The following is a 14,659-nucleotide window of genomic DNA, read 5'->3' on the forward strand; positions in this document are numbered from 1 at the left end:
GCCTCCCGCCGTGAGCGTGCGTAACGTGCCCCCGCAGCGTGACGCACGCGCCACTCCTGGGCAGCTGCGTGAGCAGGGCGGCTACGTGGGCTTCAGGGTCGGAGCAGCGCCGGGGGCGGAGTGCGGGCGGAAGTCGGCGTCCGCGGACCGCAATCGGGAAGGGAGGCGCGGCCGGGAGACCCGCGGGAGGGCGCCGCCTCCTCCCCGCCCTGTCTGCTGAGGATGGAAGTGACGACAGTAGCCGAAGAGGTCACTTCCTGCTGGGGTGGATGAGGAGGAGCCGGAGACGCCGCGGAGGAGACCGGACCGAAGACGGACCTTGCCGGGGAGAGGTGAGTCCTGGCCTCGCCGCCCGACCCCTCTGATGGACCCCCTGGATCTCGGCGGGATCGGCATCCCTGGGGTCGGGGATGCCCAGCGGGCCACGTCCCAACCCCGCTGGCCTCACCCAGGGCGGGGAGGAGGATCGGGGGAGGGAGGGCGCCCGGGTGTCTGTGCGGCGACGGGGACCCAGGGCAGCGTTCGTGCCACGGGACTAAGGAGACCCTACCGGGAAGCAAGCGGAGAAGAAGCTGCGTGGGCCGCGAGCCGAGCCGGGAGCCGCAGCGCCAGACTCTGCTTGCTTCACTCTTCGGGGGTGGTCGGCGTCTGAGGCAGGGCGCGAGGGGCCTCGGTGGGGTTTGCAGAGTTGGGATGAGTGGCCCTCCTTGGACAGTATCCTCGAAGTGAATGTATGAAACTCTGCAGAGGCGCCTCCGGGCTCCTGGGAGGGGAATCTTTATTGGGGGGGGGGGGTAAGGGATCGGGAGCTGGGGTGTCAGGAGAGAGCTTCCTGGTCAAGTTATTGTTGCAGTGGGGTTTGAGCCCGAGTCTCGGAGGTGGAAGGCCATTCCTGTGGCCGGATAAAGGCCCTGCGATCTGACGGATCCACCCAGGAGTTCGAGTCCAGGGCAGCTTCCTGGAGCCGTGGGGAAATTAGTGTTTTTCCTCCCTCATTGTCACGGAGATGGAAGCAGCTGGAGAGGAAGCTTCTGCCTCAGCTCTGAGGCCTTGTTATTGTGTATCTTGTGTATGCGGCTGTGTGTCAGTGTTTTCTTCCTTTGGGGTGTTTATCTCATCCTCTTTCCCTTGTCTTACAGACTGAAAGTTGCTGGTTTTCTTAATGTGTGTGGTGAGGGGGGAAATTCAAAGGATCTAGAGGAATCCTAGGTTAGATGAAATTTCCAAGACTAGGAATTTGTCCCCACTCCACCCTGAGGCCATTGAGGCACCTCCATTTCCTCCAGATTCCCACGAAGGTGGGTGCTGAGGGCCTGTCATCCACCCTGGGGAGCAGTGAGGGTAGATCTGCCTCTCCTGCCCACATCTCTCTCTGGCAGTTTCACCCTTCCCTTCTTTTTGCTAAAGGATTGACTGATACAAAGCTGCTTGCTGCCGGGAACAGGAAATGTATAGAGGTACTGTAAATCTGGATGGAGTGAATTCAGATCACACTAAGACTCCCTCCACCTTTTGGACAAAGGCTCTCAGAAATGCTTGCCTCTCCAACCCCCCTCCCCCCCTTTCTATTAAAGGGGAAAAAATGTAAATTTTTTCTCAAAAAGATTTTGGTAATGTGTGTGTTTCTTGTATAGAGTGTACACACAATGTGTTTACTCTCTGTATCCCAGAGTGTTTTTCAAGGAGGAGGGGGCAGTTTCTGACTGAGAGTTTTCCTTCTCCCATCTCACATAATTCAGTAAAATAAATCAAATTCAGATGTTCTTTCTTGAGTGGCAATCAGTTGGATTTAGATTTTTTTTTTTTCCACTCTTCTTTGTCTTTAAACTGGTACATCTGGGTGAGCTCAAGCATGTATATCTTGGCATCTGGACCTGTCTAGTAATAGAAGACAAACTGACTTATTTTGGCTGCCTCTTTGGACCCATTTAACTGGTACCCTTACTTTCCAAAGGGCTGATAGGGAGGAAGAAAGCAAATATTAAAGTAGTGTTTCCCCTAGGTAGTTTAAAGTCAGGTGAAAGATAATTATGGCCTTTGAAGCTGATGACCTGAGGACCATCATTTGATGACTTGAGGATTAGCAGTTTGGAGGTGACAAGTTTGAAAGAAAGAGGGTTACATAAGGAGGAAAAGATAAAGAAAGGAAGTTGGGGAAAGGCTGTGCCAGAAATCCTAGGAAGATAATAAAAAGTAATTGATGTGGCTTTATATTCTCTCAGCAGGAGGGTGAAAATGAAAGCGGGCTGTAGCATCGTGGAAAAGCCAGAAGGAGGTGGAGGTGAGCAGAAGTGAATCATCTCTGGTCTACTTGGAATGTCCCTCCATGGTTCTTTTTCTCTCCACTTGGGCTCTGTTCACAAATGCCAGGCCATGACTGACAGCCTCTTGACTGGGTGGATCCTGCTAGGACAGTTGTAGGCTTGTTTCCTATGTTTGTATATCTAACATGTCTGGTCACAACATTTTTATCCCAAGCTTTAGAATCTCTTTTCTGTTAGAGAGACAGTTCTAATATTGGGGGTAAGGGTTTTCAGCTGTGTTTTCCTAAAACATTCATTTATCTTTCCTATTTGTTCCTTTTGGAAATTTCCTGCCTTCATAGAAAGCAGGCGTGAGGGTAAGTAATGTATGGAAGGGTAAGAGATTAGAACACCTGGGTGCTGCTACCCAACTCTTATCAGATTTGGTGATTGTCATAAGGAAAGGTAACCTCTCTGCTTTCCTCTCCCCTGCTGTGGTTAGCCCCAGGGTGTTGAAAGCATATTTGCACAGCACTCTAGAGATTCTGAGCATTGGAATGTGAAGTCAGAGATACTGGAATGTATGTACCTAGGTCCTGACAACTTTGATCTTGCCCTTTTCACATTAAAGGGTATCAGTTTCCTGATTGGGCCTATAAAACAGAGTCCTCCCCAGGCTCCCGGCAGATCCAGCTGTGGCACTTCATCCTGGAGTTGCTGCAGAAGGAAGAGTTCCGCCATGTCATTGCCTGGCAGCAGGGAGAGTACGGGGAGTTCGTCATCAAGGATCCAGACGAGGTGGCCCGCCTTTGGGGCCGCAGGAAGTGCAAACCACAGATGAATTATGACAAGCTGAGCCGGGCCCTCAGGTAACAGAAAGGATCCCAAAATCCATGGTGTCAGTAGGTTGACAGGAGACTAAGCAGTGTGATGAATGTTAGGTAAAAAGAGTATCAGGTGACAAGAGACTATATTACCTACGTGAATAATGTGTAGTTTTCAAATGGGAGTAGAGAGCTGTTGAATTTGAGTAGCAGAGGCACAAAAGGAGAAAAGGAGTATCTTTGGTTATACGTAGGAAGGAATTCCAATGTTGTTGGCACTGGCTTCTGAAAGACAGCTGATTCTGTTCTGTAGTGAGTAAGAGTGTGTGGTAAAATGTGGATTGTAGCTCATTTATAATCCAGAAGATTAGTTTAGACTTCCCCTATTGGAAATCTATTAGAATTTCTCTTCTTTAGGTTTTTCTGGAAGCAACTAGAAAAAGAGTGAAGCAAACTCATAGGAGGATTCACTGAATGGTACTGACCTAGCTACAGTATTTAGGAACCATATCTGTGAGTTCAGTTGTCAGTTCATAAGTTGCTCCAACATGTCCAAAATTGATCTATAAGTTTTCTCAGCTTCTCTTTTCCACTTGTCAGTCTTTATATTTCATAACCCTTAGTCCTCAAGGGGCCAGAAGGCAATTTATGACCCGTGCTAATGAATAGATGTGAGGCTAAAGGTTCCGGATACATTGAAGCTCCCTGAATGAAGTTTTTTCATTCTTAGTGACCTTGAATGTGAAATGTGCGTGGCAGCTTTGCTGGAGCCACTCACATCCCCTTTAAAAGTGAAGCAGGCCAAGTTCGGTGCTGTTTTCCAGATCAGGGTATACCATTGTTTGACCTGCCACCATAAAACAGTTCCACATTCCTTCATCTATGGCCTCTAGACTAGCCACATCAGGTGTCCCAAGATACTTGTCTGCCCCCAGCTGGGTAAGGCAGAAAAGAGAAACTAGTGACATATAATGGGACAGGAAGGAAATGTACAATAGAATTGGAACTAGAGAGAGTTGGAAAAGAAAGGTGGTTGGGACTAGGATAGGTGTTCAGGATCTTAAAATGAGATTGTTTTTGTAAAGCTCTAGCCAATGATCAGAACTCAGTTGAAAATTGAATGAAAAGTAAGCTCCTAGGTCTCCCAGCCCTAACCTTAGGGCAGATCAGCAAAAGAATGATAGTGATGTTTGCAAGTAATACTTAGAGCAAGAATTGTTGCTCTTAGCGATTACCTAAGTGTACTAACTGTCAGTAGATAGAAGATAGATTGACATGCATTTTTGTTTTTACAGATACTATTACAACAAGAGGATCCTTCATAAAACAAAAGGGAAAAGGTTTACTTATAAATTTAACTTTAACAAGCTGGTGACGCCCAACTACCCATTCATCAACATTCGGTCAAGTGGTAAGATGCAAAGTCTCTTGGTGGGGAAAGAATTTTTTAAAAAAATATATTTTATTGATTTTTTTTACAGAGAAGAAGGAAGAGGGATAGAAAGTTAGAAACATCGATGAGAGAGAAACATCGATCAGCTGCCTCCTGCACACTCCCTACTGGGGATGTGCCCACAACCAAGGTACATGCCCTTGACTGGAATCGAACCTGGGGCCCTTCAGTCCACAGGCTGATGCTCTAACCACTGAGCCAAACCAGTTAGGGCAGGAAAGAATTTTGAGTTGAAAAGGAATCCTGTAAACCCAAGACTAAGACTGGCATGTTTTAAGAGGTTTTCAGAAACACTAAAATAATGTGACCCCTTGAATTGCCTCTGTTCTTGCTCAGGTGTTTCCATTCATCTCATACCAAGAGTGATAAGCTCTGCAGCATCAAGATAAATTGGGTTTGGTTTGTTGTTTTGGTTCCCTTTTTTGCATATTTGTAATTTCCTAGATACTATGACTCTATCCTCTTTAGGAAAGATGTTCTGTAGGTTTGTGTTGATCTTTAAGTTCAGGACTCTGAGTTTTAACATTCTGCCCAGTGGCTCTTTCATAGATAAGAACTTGTTTCTACAAGCACTTCCGATTTTCTGTGAAACTACCAAACCTTCCCTTATCAAGTGAATATCATCAAAACCACAGCATCCTTGATCACAGAAGGGAATGTTCATATGTTTACAGTGAAAAGCAGTGTCTTTGATCTGTACCAACAGCACCTCAGAACAAGACTTGGGGCTTAGTTGACCTCTCAAGTGCAGCAACGTTTCCCCTCTAGGATCTCTGGTGACAGCTTTCACCACAGCTCTTCACAGAGGTTTCGGGTCTGCCTCTCTCAAAGCAGAAAGTAGTCAGTCTCTTATAAGAGTGTGTTTGTTTGTTGGTGCAAGTCATAATCCTGCCCAATAAAACATTGTATTAACCAGTTTCTAACCAGCCATCAGTACAGTCTTTGTGGCATTGTATGTTAAGGCAAAGAAATCTAATTGTGATTCTCCAGTATTACGACTTCTCACAGAAAAGTTGGAAACAACCTGAAAAAACAACCTGGAACGGGGGTGTGGCTGAGAGAATATAATGCTGAGATCCATTGCAGATACCTAATTACTACACACAACAAGTTAGAGCAGTTTTAGCTTGATGTAGCTATCATTACATTTCCAACTTATAGCCACTCCCTCCTGTCCCTGGGGCATACATTTAAAAAAAAAAAAAGTGGTATTGGAATGTATCTCTCTGATTACAACCTGTTTTCTTTCCTTGTGCCTGAGGGAGAGGCCGTAGGAAATCAAACCTGTTTCAGCCACTGGAATTCCATTTCCTCTATTTTTCACTCTTGCTCCTTCCTTGTACATCTAGAGTAATTGAGACTGTAAGTAGGCATACCAGCAATTTTGAAGAAGGTGTTGGTGTTCATACCCGGCCATACCACTCGTCCAAAAAAGGCTTTAATGGTCTTGTTCTTCTGTCTTTCACCCATTCTTGTCTATTACAAACTCAGAAGTCTAGCCATTGGACAACCTGAAATGGGGTATCCATCAGCCCTTGGGAGTAATATGCTTTTCCAAGGCAAGGAAATCTGGACTCTCACTTTGTGAAGACTCTGGTCTAGAGACCTTACAGTAGTAGCCTGGCACAACCCATTCTTCCTGAAGGCATTGGAACCAACATTGATCCTCAACTAAACTCGAGATCCTTATCAGGGGAGTCACAGGAAATGCAGAGCAGTGTGTATTTCCTTTAGGCACACTGCTTGGTTGCTTACTCCTGGATAGATAACTCCAAAGAACGTCATTTTTTCATAGAGAACTTTTACCCAGATAGACCAAATGTTGTTTCAATTTAACTTTTTATGACAAGAAATACAACATTTATTGAACATACATCTACTTAACAAAGTTACGTTAGTGTTTGGTGAATTATTTCATTCAACTCTGCTAGTCGGATAAAGTATATGTCTCAGTATCATTTTATAAATGATAAAATTAAGGAAGACATCGAAGTTAAAGATTGATCAGGGTGGTTTGAATACAGTTACCTGTTGAACAGCTTCTTAGGAAACAATACCTGAGAAATAGAGCTTCTGAAATTCAGTTCTTATTTACTAAATCAACCATTCTTCCTCTGGATTGAGATTCATTCATTTAGTCAATACTTAATATATTAAGCCCTAGAGACAAAAAAAAACCACAATTATGGGAGGGGCACTCTTTCCTCCAGGAACTTACAGTTTATCAGGAGAGATAAGATATAGTAGGTTTAAAACAATTCAGAGTGTGGAATGTGATAAGCACTCTAAAAGTAGGGCTGTATGGATTTAGATCTTGGAGGCCAGAGAGATCATGTCTAGATGGTGGGTTGATACAGTTGGCCTGTTTTGATCTGTGTGTTTTTAAAAATGAGGCAATACATGCTGGTTGTAACATATCCAAATAATACAGAAGTTCATAGAGTAAAAGTAAAGTGAATGTTCTCCCTTCCCCACAATCTTACTTTTAACAGTTCACAGGAGAGTACTTAACATTTGAATAGTGTTGAAAATACTTCTACGTATAGTATCTCATTTTTACCATTAAAAGCGTCCTGTAAAATATTAAATATATTTTAAATATTTACTTGCATAATAAAAGAAAGATACAGAAGATACTAATAAAAGTGATAACCCCAAAAGAATTTTTTTTAAAAAATGATAGCCTGTCAAGAGTGTGGGGGCAGGACATACCAGATCAAGGATGGTCTTCAGACATCACTCTGCCTCCCACCACCACCCCAAGTTGTTTATATATACCTTTATTTTGGAAAACTTTAAACCTTCAGAAAAATTGGTAAAACAGTGAACAGCCACATGTTTAAGTCTTGAGATTAAGTTGCAAACATCATGACACTTCACCCCCATGTACTTCAGCATGGATCTCCCAGGTACAAGGACATTCACTTCCATAACCACCACAGTAATATTACGACTCCCCAGGAAGTTTAACATTGCTCTAATATTATTATCTAATATATGGTCCATATTCCAATGACATATGCCTTTTAAAGTTATTACTTTTGAGCCATGATTATCTAACAAATTACTTATTTTGAAAAATACTTACATGCATTTTGCTATGAGCTGATGCTATTCTAAGAAAAAATTATTTAGGAGACAGGACCTTCTCACATTATGCTTAATGTTATTCAGTCCTTCAGAACACACAAAAGTGGGGATTTTTTTTACTTTTGATTTGATGTGCTCTTATAAAAAAAATCAAGATAGAAAAGACTCTAATGGAATTTTAGCCACTGTAATAGACTGGAAGAAGAGAAACTTTTGGCCTGGGACCCTTGTGGCTCTACTCAAACCTAATTGTAAGATTCAATCAGTAGATGTAGGGAAAAAAAAGTCCTGCATTTTCTGTGAAGCATCAGTTTGGGAAATGCTGCTCTGGCAGAGTGTTACTCCGTCACATGTGCCTAGAAAGCTAGTCTTGCACACACCAGCAGACTCCAGAGTCCTATCTGAGGATGACTCCATTATACAAATAGCAGAAGGCAGCTGTTTGGGAGTGATGCCTAACCACACTGTCTTATGCGCTTTTTTGTTTCTTCTCCTACATCACCATACTTTTACTTATTTGGATTTTTCTTACCTTTTTCTTTGCCCTTTTTTCCTTCTCCCTTATCTCTGCCTCAGAATGTAAAGAGCCCTCCTGACATCTTCAGTGATAGATATCGATAATTTTTTCTAGGAACCCAAAGAGTCTCTGAGGCCTTGGCTTGCAACCCTTTCTTATGGCCTTTTTTATCAGAAGGGCCTTTTGGGGAGTTGAGAACTTGTGAGCATCTGAAGTTGACATGTCTAGCATGCTTTTGGTAGCTTAGAGCTTCACATTTTCGCAGGTGGCCTTGGTAGAGTGAGTGTTAGGTCCTGGATTTCACCCAGCCTTCTCCATGCTTGAAAAGTATTGAAAGCAGGTTTGGAATGGAGATCATTATATAAAATTTGTTAGAGAAATAATGATTTGGAGAGGTTGAAACATTTAAATTTCTATAAAGTGGTGATTGTATATCAGAAATGATAAAACATATACCATAAGAACTTAATAAACATGGTTTTTGTATTAAAATCTGTTTTTATTCTTAAGACATGCCTTGTTTGTATCCATATATGTTAGGTGCAGGGTCTTTGGTCTTTTTTGTTGTTGTTGTTAATCCTCACCCAAGGAGATTTTTCCATTGATTTTTAGAGAGAGTGGAAGGGAAGGGGGAGAGACAGAGAGAAAGAAACATTGTTGTGAGAGAGACACATCAATTGGTTGCCTCCTGCACGTGCCAGGGTCTGGGATTGAGCCTGCAACCGAGGTACATGCCCTTGACTGGAATCGAACCCTGGACCCTTCAGTCTGCGGGCCAACAATCTACCCACTGAGCCAAACCACCTAGGGCATCTTTGGTCTTTTAATGCATTGCTTTACATAAATGTAATTTTTAATTTTGTTTGTGGATTTTTGTTTTTGTTTTTTGGTTTGCTGTGTTGGCTTGCTTTTTAGATATGGCCAAAATTGTGAAAATAAGAAAAGACTATTTGCAAAGCTGAGAATTAAAACAGGTGATATACACACAGTATTTAGAATTGCAGAGGAGAAGGCTCTTGTACCCATTCATTCATTCATTCATTCAACTAATAGTTATTGAGCACTTACTCATTGTTAAGCCCCAAAGTGCTGGAAATCTAATTGTGAACAATTGGAAGTCCCTGCCTTTGTGGAATTTGTTTTAGAATACAGATAAATAGCAAAGCGTACTGTGAAGACAACGTGAGTAAGGCTACAGAAAGATGGCAACTAAATTGAGAAGAGGAAGCTAAGCAGTAGATACTAGAGAGACAGGGAGCTAAGGGAATCAGTCCCGCTGGAGCGTTTCCTGTTGTTCCCAAACATCTTGTATTTGTTTAGCGTAAGTAAAAGTGATGATAATGAATTATCAGACCTGAGGTAGCCTTTTGTCTTTTCTTCCTCCACAGGTGTGGTTCCCCAGAGTGCACCACCAGTTCCAACAGCCTCTTCCCGGTTCCATTTCCCACCTCTGGACACTCATTCTCCAACTAGTGACGTGCAGCCTGGGCGGTTCTCTACTAGCTCCCTAACTGCTGGTCAGGAGTTGAGTAATGGCACTGATAGAAAGGCGGAGCTTTCAGAGCTGGAGGATGGCTCAACCGCTGACTGGCGCCGGGGTGTGGATCTCATGTCCTCCCGGAATGCTGTCGGTGGAGGAGGGATTGGCCATCAGAAACGCAAGCCTGACATCATGCTTCCTCTGTTCAGTAGGCCAGGGATCTACCCTGACCCCCACAGTCCCTTCGCTGTCTCTCCAATCCCTGGCCGAGGAGGTGTCCTTAATGTTCCCATTTCACCAGCCCTCTCCCTTACTCCCACTATCTTCTCCTATAGCCCATCACCAGGCCTGAGCCCTTTCACCAGTAGCAGTTGCTTTTCCTTCAACCCTGAGGAAATGAAACATTACCTTCATTCTCAAGCCTGTTCTGTGTTCAACTACCATCTGAGTCCCCGGACATTTCCCCGTTACCCAGGGCTCATGGTTCCACCACTGCAGTGCCAAATGCATCCTGAAGAGTCAACCCAGTTTTCTATCAAGCTGCAGCCCCCACCAGTTGGGCGCAAGAACCGGGAGAGGGTAGAGAGCAGGGAGGAGTCAGCACCTGTCACTGCTCCCACCATGGCGCCTGTGCCCCCAAGAATTAAGGTAGAGCCAGCCTCTGAAAAGGATCCTGAGAGTCTCAGGCACTCAGCCCAAGAGAAGGAGGAGCACTCTCAAGAAGAGGGCACTGTGCCAAGCAGGACCATAGAGGAGGAAAAAGGCACCATCTTTGCCCGCCCAGAGGCACCACCTATCTGGCCCTCTGTACCCATTAGCACCCCAAGTGAAGAACCCCTAGAAGTGACTGAAGACAGCGAAGATAGGCCTGGCAAAGAGCCCAGTGCGCCTGAGAAGAAAGAAGATGCCCTGATGCCCCCCAAGCTTCGATTGAAGCGGCGCTGGAATGACGACCCTGAAGCCCGAGAGCTGAGAAAGGATGGCAAGTTCCTCTGGAATGGGTCAGGACCACAGGGCTTGGCAACGGCAGCTGCTGATGCTTAGAATTGGATGTGGATTGGGAGCTGTTTATACTATAATCACATACATGTATTTATGTAGCAAGATTTCGGGGTGGGGGGAGGGAATTAGCTGGTTTGATCATTCTAGGGGCATAGACTTGTATTTTTATGTTTTGGGGATGGGATTGGTCATCTTTTGTAAATTAGGTGAGATGAACACACTTTTTTTCCTGGTGAGTAGGACACAGGAAGGGTATTGAACTGAGAGGAGAAAGGGCCTCTATTTCCTGTTGAGGCTAATACTTTCTGAACAAACTCCCAAAGGGCCAAGACACTGTTTGGTCCCATGATGTTCAGGTTCCAGACTTCTTTCTTTTCTACTGTATTTATATATAGGAAAGCCATTAATGAGTTTATTTTGCTTTGAGAGTTACATATAAAGGAGAAAGGGCATGGTTGACAGGTGAGAGACCATTAATACTCAGTATTTGCCTGAGATGTTTCTTTGTAATTATTTCAGGGGGAGAATAAGATATTCTCAGTCTTACTGGGGTAGGGCGATTGGGGTATTCAGATGTTGCTTTTTTTCTTTTTTCCTTTGTTGTTTGGCATTTTTTTTCTTTTCCTCTAAAAAATGTTTTCAGGAAACATGAAACATACTGCCAGTTAGAGTGGAGCAGGCACTGAACCTGGCTGCATGGTTGAGACAGGAAGCCCTGCTGTGAATTTCTTGGACTTTTCACCTTCATCTGTTAAGAAGCCATGAGGAGTTGTAAACTCTTATTCAGGGAGGAAAAAAGAGGGCAGGAGGAAGTAACCCAACGCCTTTACAAACAAAACAAACACAAAAATTATCTTTTATTTTTCCTTTTCCATCATGGGTCTGGAGAGCCAAACCAGAATATGGCTGTAGCGAGTTCACTGAGAGGCATGACACTGATGAAGTTGTGTTTTTGTTATCTGGCTCTCTTACCATTTTCTTAAGTCAAGCCTTAACAATGAACATACTTTAACATGATACGGGTCTGTCAAAATAAACGTGTAAAAGGACATGAACAACTTTTCAGATAACCCAAGAATTTCGAAGCACGATTCAATTTTGAGCTAATATTTAGTAATCCTCTCTAGATGTTTTCGGGATGGATAGTAAAGAGGCAGGATTATAGAAGTGAAAGACAGATGATACCTAGAAATGCAGAAGGTAGCTGGGGGTACAAGTGGAGGTTTATTGAACCTGAAGGAATAGTTAGATAACGAAAGCAAACAGATGTCAAAAGGCCTGATATGAATGAAAGTTGGTGTCTGTCCTGTTGTGGCATTACCATTCTTGCCATACCATTTCCCTAGCCCAGTGGTCGGCAAACTGCGGCTCACAAGCCACGGTTTGCCACTCTGTTGACTAATGAGTTTGCCGACCACTGCTTAAGGCATTAACCTTACCCAGAAGTTTTGACTTCAGGTTAAAGACAGTACATTATTAAAATGTTTTTTAAGTGTTTTTCCCTAAGGCAGTGGTTGGCAAACTCATTAGTCAATAGAGCGGCAAACTGCGGCTTGCAAGCCGCATGTGGCTCGCGAGCCACAGTTTGCCGACCACTGCCCTAGCCCATTCTAATATTCATGATCAATTGACTATCCTATGTGAGACTCTTGTTTACAGACAATGAGGAATTGTTCCATCAACTTCAAAGGAATGGGAAAGTAATGATTTTCTAGGAAGGGAAAGGAGCCTGGACTAGAGGCAGAGAGAGAAGCCACAGCCAGCTCTGTGCATGCATGTGCCCATGTAACTCTAGTGTGTGGAAACACCTAACTGTGGCTCAAATCCACCTGGCAGCAGGGAGAGAAGTAACTCCATATCTGATAGGGGCAAGGAGTGGGCACAGGGATGCTGTCTAGGAATGGAGAAATTCCTGACTCCACCTTAATCTAAGTGAACTCTACTAAGAAGCATTGGAGGGTTGTCTTTCAATGTTGGCAGGTGGCTGTTCTTTTTTAAAGGAGAGCATGCATGAGAGGGGCTCAGGGAAGGTTAGAGCAGGTGAGTGAGTTACTAGGTGGTTTGGGATGACTTGAGTCCATCATGCAGATTTTTGGGGCAAGTGCCCTCCCCCTTGTTTAATTCAAATTCCATGAGTAACCTGTCTTTCCTGGGAAAGGGACTGACAGAGCAGTCCCTAAGGACTCAGGCTTTGGTCAGGCTGCAAAGGGCTCCCTGTTCAAGGGATCTTTGGTTGGTTATGTTTTTGTCAGTTACTTTCTCTGCACCTCAACTTACCTCTAATTGGAAAGCAAGCCCGGGCATGTGGAGGAGGTATGTCTTCTTGTCATTGCCCAATCTAACCAGGGAGGCTGGCTGGCCACCCTCCCTGTCCACTAGAGGGGAGGGCCAGCAGGTATCGGTATTAACTCAGGAATAGAAACATGAGGCCTTTAAATAAGAGGGAAAGAAATCCATGTTGCATACCTGTAACCCCCTAGAACCCAAGTGCCAGAATTCCTAGATGCTGCTTCTGTTTGAACAAAAAGTCACTGCTTTTACACTTGAAAAAACACACTCAAAAAATGTTAAATTCCATGAAAATGTTTTTGGCTTTAAGAAATTATTTGGTGTTTAACTGTTTCCTTTGATTGCCATTCCACCAGTAAATTGTTGGTCAATTTGCACTGCACACTGGGGTTGGGTGGAGGGGAGGGTCCTTTATAATAGAGCCAAACTTGGGCTTGCTCAGGAAGTGGACCAGGGAATGTGGAGGTGGGTCATTCCTGGGGTGAAGGGGTGGGAGTTCGTTTTTCTCCCCCCAGCCTGCTCCTGGCAGCACCTGTCACCAGCCTGGCACAAAGCCAGCCTTTACTTTTCTCTGAGCATCTTATCACTGTCCAACAGCAGATAGAAAAAAGGGGGGTAAAACCAGACCTATTTTCTCCCCCAGTTTTTCTGAATTTTGCTGTGCCAAATGTTTAAAACTTTACAAATATGAATCTTGAAGTCTTATAATCCAGAATTTGTTCGTGCAGTTTGCTTTTTTTTTTTTTTTGACTATTGAAAAGAGACAATAGTAGAGGTCAATCTTAAACAATTCACCAGTCCCTTCGAACACCCCCCCCCCCCCATTTTCAAGCTGCACTGCATTAAACCCAACTCACTAATACAGGGAATTACTGCACCCTAGTCCTCCATGGGCCAAGAAACTTTCAGAAGCATTAAAAATATAGTTGTATTTCACTTCTCACCAAGTGGGTAGAGTGAGTTGGCTATTTGTCCCTTCTTATTTATTCCATAATTATGTTTGTGCTTTTTGTTTTATAAACAGTAATGAAATTTTAATTCTGTTAAAGAGAACTTTGACCCAGTCTTTTAAGAACTGTTCCATTTTTAGTTTCTTGTTGAAAAAAAAGTTACCATTTAATTTGTTTTTTAAATATTTAGGCATTATTTGAGTTATAAAATTGTGATGCAGGGAATTGTGAGATATTCACATGTGAAAGATGACTTCACTAGTTAGCTTAAGCAGAATAAAGTGTGTATATGTACATAAAATGTAAGTAATCTTAACTCCATTGTGCAGTGCCTTTTAGATGTTCCGCTTTCTATAAAGTCTTCAAATTTTTGCATATATATTATATATATGATGTAATGTTATAGAAATATATGTATAATATACATATTTTTTTCCAGGGGTATCTGATAGCTCTGTATTTTGTTATGGAAGTTGAAAGAAAAAAGTATTTTACCTCAGAAATTAAAGTTAAATAAAAAAAATACTTTTAAATAAATACGAGTGTTGGTGTTGTCGTTGACACACTAAGCCAGGGTAGGTAAGCCAGAGGTTTTGCCGAGTCTATGCTTTTTATTCCTATGGTATAGATATCAGCATATAGTGAGAAGATAGTCTCCTAATAGTTCTGAAGTATCGATTTTCTTGAGTCAATGGCTACTGCTAGATAAAGGACACAAGCCTGGGACACAAGTGTAGTAGGGAAACTTCTACCTCTAGATTGAGGATTCATTAAGAGTACATGCACAGCCAGACACAACAGGCCACACTTT

General features: G+C 43.4%; 1 protein-coding gene across 1 annotated transcript; it reads left to right on the forward strand.

Moving 5' to 3' along the window:
• Window positions 1-263: 263 nt before the first annotated feature.
• ETV3 (ETS variant transcription factor 3) lies at window positions 264-11,439 on the forward strand. The gene is made up of 5 exons (XM_080648811.1): window positions 264-332; window positions 2,223-2,281; window positions 2,875-3,112; window positions 4,363-4,478; window positions 9,516-11,439. Exons 2-5 carry the CDS (start codon window positions 2,236-2,238, stop codon window positions 10,649-10,651), a joined length of 1,536 nt encoding a protein of 511 aa, XP_080504937.1. The 5' UTR covers window positions 264-332; window positions 2,223-2,235; the 3' UTR covers window positions 10,652-11,439.
• Window positions 11,440-14,659: the final 3,220 nt, after the last annotated feature.

Source organism: Plecotus auritus, assembly GCF_963455305.1.
Source record: "Plecotus auritus genome assembly, chromosome: 12".
In the NCBI taxonomy this organism is placed as follows: Eukaryota; Metazoa; Chordata; class Mammalia; order Chiroptera; family Vespertilionidae; genus Plecotus; species Plecotus auritus.